Source organism: Drosophila subpulchrella, chromosome 2R (assembly GCF_014743375.2).
Source record: "Drosophila subpulchrella strain 33 F10 #4 breed RU33 chromosome 2R, RU_Dsub_v1.1 Primary Assembly, whole genome shotgun sequence".
Taxonomy (NCBI): Eukaryota; Metazoa; Arthropoda; class Insecta; order Diptera; family Drosophilidae; genus Drosophila; species Drosophila subpulchrella.
The window spans coordinates 17,380,268-17,390,302 of NC_050611.1; the positions used below are offsets into that span (position 1 = coordinate 17,380,268).

The 10,035-nt window shown below is 39.8% G+C and overlaps 1 protein-coding gene across 1 annotated transcript; it reads right to left on the reverse strand.

The window, feature by feature from the left end:
* Window positions 1-8,331: 8,331 nt before the first annotated feature.
* Window positions 8,332-9,405, reverse strand: LOC119550497 (serine/threonine-protein phosphatase PP-Y). The gene has a single exon (XM_037859188.1). It carries the CDS (start codon window positions 9,332-9,334, stop codon window positions 8,417-8,419), a length of 918 nt encoding a protein of 305 aa, XP_037715116.1. The 5' UTR covers window positions 9,335-9,405; the 3' UTR covers window positions 8,332-8,416.
* Window positions 9,406-10,035: the final 630 nt, after the last annotated feature.

Sequence of the window (10,035 nt, forward strand, 5' to 3'; positions counted from 1 at the left end):
AGCTGAAGTTTTTAATTTCCATTCAATAACATTGGGCGTGGGAAAGGGGGTCGATGGTGCTCAGATTTTAATGCGGAATAAATCTAATTAGTGAAATCAAAACCTAATCATGCGTTAACAATTTATGCGCTTCATTCGCGCCGGGTGGCAACAGTTTTTCCGACCACCCCCTCACTCCCTGGATTTTCCAGCTCTGCTACATTTTCGCTATTATGAAAAGCGCAGCGTTGGCAGAAAGCGGTTTCTGTTTTCTGTTTTCCGCTCTCTGCTCCTTTTTTTTGCCCATTCGCTTTTTCACGTTGAGGGCATTCGCTTTGCATTCAATTTTGGCTCCGCAACATTCACATAAAGTAATTGAGTGCACAACATTGAATGCAGTGCAAAGGATGCAAAAACAAAAGAGTCAAAACGAATCAAACAAACGAAAAAATTCTGCAGAAATCCTGACAAAAAATATGAACAGGAAACGACTCTAGAATATCCTTCGATAAGTTTATTGGAATGTTTTGTGTGTTTTTAAGATACGGTTTTTTCTTAACTATCGCCCCTGGCATCCCAATGAGACAGGACTATGTCTTATAATTTTGATTACTTGATTTACTTTACTTAAAATATTATAATGGATTTTATTTTAAGATGTTTTTCATGTCTATATATTAACCTACCTTTCATTTCGCTAATAGAAACATAGAAACAAAGTATGAGCTTGATCAATTAAAATGTTGGCCCTGGAAATTCAGTTAATTGACTTAGACATGTGATTTTCGACCAGGTGCCAATTGCAGCTGCTTAATTTCTGACTAGACTTTTGCATTTTGCAATGGTTTTAAGTTCAGATTATTTTCGAAATGATTAATTTGACCCCATTTCTTGTGTGTGCAAATTTCACTGAAATTCGATACACTGACAGGTCAATGCATACTGCGTTTAGAACCATTTAGGTTTTGGCATTAGCCTGAGAAAATACATTGATATTGATATTATGAAAATATCAGTGCGTTCTGCTTTGTTTCGGGGCATTGTGCTATGATTGTTTTGAGTATACACCACTTAAATCGAGTCGAATATACTCATTTGCATTTTGCAGGGCATTAATACTGTTTTCGTGTGCTTGCCTTTTGTCAGGTCCATTACGTGGCAGTCCAAATTGGAAAAGCGAGACAACTCCCATGCCATTTCCACAGCCTTTCATATACATCAAATTTTCAATTTTCCATCAGCCTTCACACACTGAAGATGGGTTGGAAAAGCGTTTAACATTTAAGTGCTGCAATTATACAGTTGACTATAGAGTACATGTATTTATATGTATTTAACTGCTTTATATTCCGGTTTGTCGAGCCTCCGCTGCAAACTAAAACTTTTATGGCCCTCCATAAACAGTTGTTGGCGTTGGACTATTAAAATTTTATGCCTCACTTTTATAATGATTTACACAATGATGTGCAAATGGGGCGCCAGACACGGGGAACTGATTTCAATTTGAGATGCCGTCGCACTTAATTGGATTTCGCCGGCTTAATTACCATTTTGCCAAAAATTACAATTTGTGTGCGAACAATCAAAGTCGTAAAAAAGCAGGGTGCATGTGTTGAAGTTCAAAAGTAAAGTTCAATTTGCACAGAGAAAAAATACCAGAACATGGTTAATTATATAGCCCAATTAAGAAACACCTTGCTAGCTTTGTAGGCACTTTTGGGTCAGATAGAAATATTTTTTAACATACAATATAATTTGTTAATGCTTAAATCGAATAATAAATTAAGAAGATACATTTATAATTAATCAAAATTCGTTAGGAGTCAATTGTTTAGAGTGTCTACTAATCAAAATTTTGCTATTTAAATGCAATAAAAATATTTTTAGCAAATTCTTAACTTCGTTACTTAATTCTAAAAAATTTCTAATTAATTTCCAACTTGCAGGATACTTTTTTTTAAGTGCACCGTGTCATAATGAAGCATCCGCGGGGAGATGGCCGGGAAATCCTGTCCTGTCCGGGGCTAACAAATATTTACACAAAATTTATAGCACGCGCTTTTCTCCGCCCCCGGAAAAACCCATTCCGAAGGCGAACCCTCGGATAAGGGTAAGCCATGGCCGAAAAGTTGACAAACAATGCGTGGCCAGGGCCAGCTGAAAAAAAATCAGTTTAAAATTAAAATCCACCTCCCTTTTTCCCCCCCGACCAATATAACGAAACAAAAGCTGACACGAGGGAAATGGGAAATGGTAAATGTGTAAGTGGGAAGTGGGAAATGGGAGTGACGTCCCCCGGCAAAAGTCACGTTTCATGAGGAAAATTATGAAAATGCCAAGAGTGGCGCATAATTTCAAGTTTTTTGGGCCCTGAACCCAGGAACCAGATTGAGGCTCTTTGCTCTCCGGCTGATTGCTTCGGCAAATGAGGCGTTTTTAATTAATTCATCAGCCATTTGGACGGCCAGACATCGAAGCCAAATGAGTCGCGGCATTTAAATTAATTGAATTTGGCACACAACAATTAGCAGACGAGTCAACATGCAACTTTAGTTTATTGAAGATTTCCATTTTAGATTTATGCTAGTGAGTCGGAGGCAAAGTGCTACATTCGCGATGTCTGCTGTTGATTTTGGTAATTTGTAAATGGCTGGCAGATTTCGCATAATTTTGCGGCCTCGGATTGACGTCGGTTGTCAGGACTCGGGACTTTTGGCTTAATTAGAAACTCTTCTTTGGTAAATGCAAAATCTGCCTTGTCTCTGCCTGCCGAAAATCCCCGTCTCGTCATCAGACTGTCGCTCTGTCAACGAGCTTAAATCAGTCCCGGGAAAGCAACAAACTCCACAAGGACCATGGACGTGGGACTTATGCTCCTCGCAGGCTCATTAAAATTCAACAAAATTGTTGCCAAATTAACTCAAACATAAGCGAGCAATAAAATTTCCATATTTCCCCCCCAGCTTACTGGCGACAAAAAAGGGGCGAGCAGCCCTGAAATAACAAAAAATTTGACCAAACTACCCAATGAAAACACAAATATTGAAAGAGCTGCAAACTTTACTCAAAGTGTTAATTACATGCACAAGCTTAAAGTTGGAACTTTAATACGACCCTGTTGGATTGTTTTGGGAGCCTTTAGGAGGTATACAGAATATCTGGGACACCCTGAATAGGCAATTTTGTAATTATCATAAAGGGCAAGGAAGTGAAGTTCAGTCTGCATCATAGGAAAGTCTCTTTATAGTATGTTATAATAAATATTTACTATAATTATATTTAATGTGATTCAATAATTCAGCAAAATGATATGTATATTCAGGTGTAGGAGACAAATATCTGTGGTTATTCCCGCAAGTAAATGATCTCTTTAACACCACACCGATTGTTTAGCCACCGGAAACAAACATTATTCCACTGGCAATCCCTTAAGTTCAGCAAACATCATCGGATTTCAAGGATATTGAAACTGGCATCTGCTGGAATGGAATTCAAATAGAAGATGCGTAATCCTGCCCCGATTTAATTAAGCTCCTTTCGCTGCGGTGTTTTTCCCACCCACGGCAGCACTGCAATTTATATCTAATTCAGTTCAAAGATTTATTTACTATATACCGAACCATGGGACTTTAATTAGCACTCCACTTGTTGGCAGATGGAACGGTTCGTTGGCAAGGAAATAAACACGCGCCAACTGACATTGAAAATGGCCAAGTTGCATTGAAAAACGATGCGGGGGGGGGGGGGGGGGGTGGTGGTGAATTTTCCTAAGTGGGGTTGAACAAGTAGCAATGTCACCCCAGTTGGTCAGGAAAAGCGGGGGGCCAGGAAAACCCTCCAGCCTTTGCAGAGCTCGTTGTGACTTCTTCTCGTCTTCTTTTCTTTTTTTTTTTTATTTGGGTGGGACTGCGAGTTTGAGTTCGTTTCCTGGGCATCCTTGTAGTTAAGCAGAATTTTAATTGATAAATTGCCACTTGGGCCATTACTTGTCGCTGCCGTGGCTCCGGGCGCCACCATCCCCACCTCAATTTTCCATTTTCCCCCCCAAGCCCATCTCTTTGAATAATTTGCAAAAGTTGCGACCAGAACGGCGGAGGAAACTGTGGTCGCCTCCCCAGCACTTCGCATCCACTTTTGGACGTGCTGTTGGTAGCGTTTACATCATCAAATGAAATACAATAAAATACTTGGACTCATTTAAAAAGCAATTAAATATTAAAAACACTTGTACAATGGCAACTCGGCAAAGGGGAAAAGCGGGCTTTGGTGACTTTTGGAATTTTGATTGTTTCTTTGCGTTTCACTTACAAGTTTTTCCGGGGGTGGTTGGAAAACGAGCAGAGGGTTCTGCGGTTTTATTTGAGTGATTATGCAATTAATTAAAATCTCTTCGCTTGTGGTTTAAGCCCGGAGCTGAGCCAAGGGGATTGCCTGGCAAAGAGTTTTCCCCAAACCAAGTAATTGAATTAAAATCGGAATGCGAAATTAGCATTATCGAGTGCTGAGCAACGGAATGGTAGAACTTTCTGGCCATTCGGGGACTTGGCCAGGCAATTTCCCTGCCGGAAGTCAAGTTTATTAGAACAACCAGCCGGGAGATTGGGTTGAAAAAAGTCGAAACATAACTGCAAAAAAAAAGGGCAACAGGGCAAGGAGTTGGAAAAAATGGGGGTTAGGGGTGGAAAAGCACACATAAGCGTTCAGTTATTCCATTAATTTGATTAGAGTTTCCTGACGGATCAGGGGCTATGGCTAAAGCGAAAGAAAAGTAAAGAAAAAGCGGGAAATTCTGAAGGCGGAACAGTTACAGGAAGTCGAGGCAAAAGATACTCTGTTAAAATATGAGTTTTAAGGTAAAAATACTGAATTTAGATCTTTCAAAATATAATAATGTTTAAAAAACAATATTTAAGCGAGTAAAAACAATTCGGAAAGCGGAAAATCACAAATAGTCGAAGTTAAAGAAATATTCGGAGGATATGAGTTTTATAGTAAAAACGTTGATTTGGAATTTTTAAAAAATATTTAAAATACTTAGAAATGTGTATATTAAAATAAAATAGTATTTATTGATGATTGATTGATTGATTCATTGGTCAAAGAACATTTGGTTTAAATGCATTTACGAAATAAAGAAAATATTATTAGGTAATAACCATTAGCATTTATTGTATGATAAAAAAAAATGCTTAACTTAAATTTGTTAACTATAAATGTTAAATAAATAAATAACCCTTGTTAAGTCTATGGAACTTTTGAACAATATTATAGATAGTTAAACTGCGTTAAAGCCACCAAAGGAATTTATAAACCCTTTGCAAGACCACAACAACGACTTCCGCAACAAGCGCTGGGCAAAAACTGGACAAAAAAAAAAGAGGAAACCGGGGCAAAAACAAGCGGTGGCAAAAACATAAGAATGAAAGCCATCCCATACCATTCACGTGGCCACACCTTATGAAGTGCTGTTATTAACTATGGCCTGGAACCGGGCAACTTATGCCTCATAAGAATTTAACGCCCGAATGCTCAAATTGTCAATAAGAAAGTTGGCACGCCCACTTTGCGGCAGGGCTATCTGTCTGGCTAAGCCAAGTTGGCAACATTTTATGCCACCTTGGTTGCACACCCACCAGCAAACACACACACTACGGTTGGCATTTAACGGCAATGTCCACGCGTTTTCATTAAGCCAACTTTCGGCCCGGCCAAAACGGTCGACGACGAGGCCTGGCAATCATTTTTTATGGAGCCGCGCGGCCAGCGCATCAAAAACCCATTTGGCCGCCATTAACTTGATTGAGTCGGGCTTTTGCGAGCGGTGTTCCTTTATTTTCCGCCTTTTTCCTTATTTTGGTCGACTTTTTCGAGGGGGACGTTGCAAATGAAAATTGATCATGACCCAGTGTGCCTTCCATGTTTACAACTAATATTTCTGCGTATTTCTGAGGTGATGCGATCGGCGGAGACTTCGGGGCCATTAGTTGTCATTAGTGGGCATTTCCTTAATTAAACCTTACCCCCAATCAGTCATTAAAGGGTGTTTTTCGTTCGCTGTCGCAATCTTTCTAGTCATTTGTCATCTGGCCCACGGCATCTGCAAGCCAGCAGTTGTTTGCTAATTAAAGGACCAATTCCGCAGTACACAGTCACGGCATCCCAATCCGAATCCCAATGCCAATGCCAAGATTGTGGTCTTATCAGAGTTGCTCATTCCCCATCCACACCTCCAGTTTTTGGCCCCCAGGTGGGTTGACCTACTTCCATGGGCCACCAGGTACTCAACCACTGCCACTGATTTGCCACTGCGGTTCCAATTGACTTTGGTCAGGTCTCCAAGATAGTCAATATTGTCGCTATAAGCTGCAGGGTCTTATTGGTATTACCTTACTCTGGTGATATGAAGGTAATTTAATATTCATTAACATGGAATACATTTTACGTAGTTACCAAAACTTGCAACATCTTAAGTATTATAAAAACTACAAGGAATAAAAAAGTATTAACCACCGAAATATAATTTAAATATCATCTATAAATATCATGTATAGGTACAAATACGATAATAATTATATTTGCTAATGGGTATTTATTTGAAATTGTACATTTAAAAATAATGTTAAAGATAATTTTACATATGTTGACAGGGTGAAACACATTTTTTTAAAAGTCCTGGCTACAAAACAGTGCTTCATCTAATAAAATTAAAAACCCTTTTCAATTTTACCAAGAATACAATTTTTACACTCCATAAGATCATAACCTTTTTAAATCCTTTATAATTACGGTAATATTTATATTTCTTACTCAACTTAAAGTTATGATATTGCCCCTTGAAAGTGTGCTAAGTTCACTTAAAGCTTGTTTTACAGTTGTTGAACAAATCCCTGGGACACTATGTCACTTGGGCTAATTTAGCAGTGGGGTTCCCCCATTGCATGCCAAAACAGCTTTTTCCAGATTCGATTATGGCTGCATCTTAACCCTTCAGATTGCTAACCAAAAACCGGCTGCACTGCCAGTTCTCGGCCGAGAGAATCCAACTGTCACAGGACAGCATATTTAAGCTTAGCTGGCTTACACAAAATAAATAAATGTGATTTGTCATTTTGCAAAACATGAAATGGCAGCAGTTGGAACAGGACGAGTAAACTGTTCGGGAGAGAGCATTAAATTGCAGTCAAATGGCACGCTGTGTGCATCCCAAATGCCAAGGATCCCGAGAATCCTGGGTATTCTGGGGCGGTACGAGGGCGTAGAGCGGGGCGGGACCGTATTAAATTATTCGAGCGTGCTGCAGCCAGACGGAGATACTTTCGTATGCAACACTGAGCAGCCAGTCCAAGTCCAAGTCCCACATACACACACTCTGTTTGCCATCATGTGACTTTTGCCAGATCAAATAAATGTTGCCCCATGCACGAGGACATCCACCGGACTGGAGGTTAAGCTGCAGAAGGCCTCCTCATCAGCAAATCAGCATCTGAATCAGAATCAGAATCAGAATCAGCCTCACAATCTGGCAGCCAGTCGGGCCAACTTAAGAGCCATGTAAAATTCATTTGACCGAGCGAAACAGCAACGAGCTGCAAATGAAATGGCGAAACAAGCGTGCTGAAGTCACCTGTCACTCCGTCGGCCAGGTGACACTGACCCGGTCCATTCGCCATGAGTTTTGGTTGGGGATTCCATCAAGGAAGCGGAGGACTGACCTCACCATTGACCTTTCAAGGGAAGGGCACTTGAGCGAGTCAACACGGAATTGGCCATGAGTACGTATCCAAATAAAGCACAAGCTGAAATGCCATTTAATTTGTACTTGTTTTATTTACCTTAGCTTATGGTATTTGCAAGTCTTGATATAATTACAATATTAAATTGAAGAAAAACCTTTAAAAGATACTAAAAGATATATAAAAGTTAAGATACAAAATAGCTGTTGAAAAGATTATTATTCGTATAAGGGTAATCGATGTTTTGAAATGGGAAAGGAACTTTTAAAATTACCTCCTATTGACTGGTATTAATATTTTGTTTTTTTATTTTTTTGTTACTTATTAGCAGGGACAGTAAATAATAAATATTTGTGATTTTTGTTTTAAATGACCTGCTAAGATATATTTATATTTCTATTTCCAATTTGGCTTATTTTTAGATACATTGCGGGCAAGAGTTAATATATTGTAAGTTTCTCTTCAAGTTGGGTAGTTTACACAGCCATCGTGTACAAGACCAAAAATAGTGGAATTTTTGGCATGTATAAGTAAGAATCACAATAGTCTTTCCAAAATAAAACAGACAAATAATGATTATTTTTAGACTTAAATATATTTTACTAGTATTAAATTTTAATTTATTTGTTAAGAAATGAATACTTTACTGTTAAAACTTAAGTTACATCACAAGATATATTGAAAATACTCATTTTTTGGATACATCACTTCTCTTTTTCTTCGTCAACTTCGCATTTATGACTCGGTTGGATAATCACAAAGGAGCAGAGCAACTCTTCGCTCACACTCATCACTCCGCCGGCATTGTTCATAAGACCGCAGTAGTTCGGGGCAGAAAAGATGGTGACCAGATGGCGGTTGGCAAAGAACTCGTAGCCATCCTCCACGACCTCGTGGGCACGAACCATCAAGTCCAGGTCATGGGCTTTTAGGAAACTCCGCACAATAACCTCATCGAAGGTGAAGCTGACACCCCGATCATTATAGCCCCATCCCTCGCTGGTGTGATTGAGGTCCGCCCAAAGAAGGTCGCACAGGATGCCCTCGTCCGGAACATCCGTAGGTCGCCGGATCAGGCAGATTTGCTCCAGGTTCCGAAGAGATGGACCTAGACCTCCGTGGCAGCAGAAGATGCGATCTCCAACCACCGCGGCCACCGGCAGCCAGTCAAAACAATCCGTGAATCTCCGCCACAAACGCACCCTATGCCTCCTTTTAACCTCATCGTAAAATCCGTAAATCCTATTGATGCTGGCACACTCGTGATTTCCGCGGAGCAGAAAGAAATTCAGAGGGTACTTGACCTTATAGGCGAACAGCAGGCAGATCGTCTCCAGGGATTGTTTACCCCTGTCCACGTAATCCCCGAGAAACAAGTAGTTTGCCTTCGGGGGAAAACCACATGCCTGGAAAATGCGCAGGAGATCCGTAAACTGACCATGAATATCGCCGCAGATTTTCACAGGAGTTTCCAGTTTTAGTAGCATCGGTTGGCACATAATCACTTCACGTGTATCCTGAATGAGTCGCTCGATAAGATCCTCTGCGAGAGTACAGTCGTTTCCATTTAGAGATGTCAGCTCCTTTATGATGCAATCTAATTCTTGTGGGGTCAAGACCATGGTTTTCGGTTTTCAAAGTGTACAAATACGGGAATTTTCTGATTATGTAATACATATGTACATTTGCCCATAATAACCATGTATACTTGATACAGACTTTGTTCAACACCATGTTTTTGTACTAACTAACAGATTAGTTATAGGAAAAATTGTAAATAAAATATTTATAAGTAAAACCTCCTTTAAAAAAATCTTTTAGGATATGATTTTTTTCCAACCTCACTTAAAAAGCTGTTAAATATATCAACAGCAATGAGAACTTTTTATAGATAATTACCTTCTATAAAAAGTTTTATGTTTTCTTATCATAAATATGGTCACAACCATGTCCTTTTTAATCGAAAAATATTTCCACTTTGCTGACCACCAAGGCAGTTGGTTTTTTTTGGTATGTGGAGCATATTTTCGAGTTTATAAATACTTTCTTGTGTGCAAGGATAATCCCCCTATTCCGTCCTATCCGCAAACCCACAACGCATCTGAGCCCCGACTTGACTTGGCTCAAAGCAGAAGCGTTAAAGTGCAAAAGATTTATGGAATTTATTTATGTGCCAGTTAAAATGACTACAACGGTGGGGGGCGAATGGGGGTGGAAGTGGGCTAGAGTGGGTGTGAGGGTGTGAGGGGGTGGACTGAAGGCCGTTGCCCATCATCATCATCGTCATCATCATCACGGCTGTCGTCATCGTCATCTCCATCAG

Excerpts from the sequence above, each read along its gene's own strand:
- LOC119550497 (XM_037859188.1), bottom strand. The coding sequence starts at position 9,334 with ATGGTCTTGACCCCACAAGAATTAGATTGCATCATAAAGGAGCTGACA.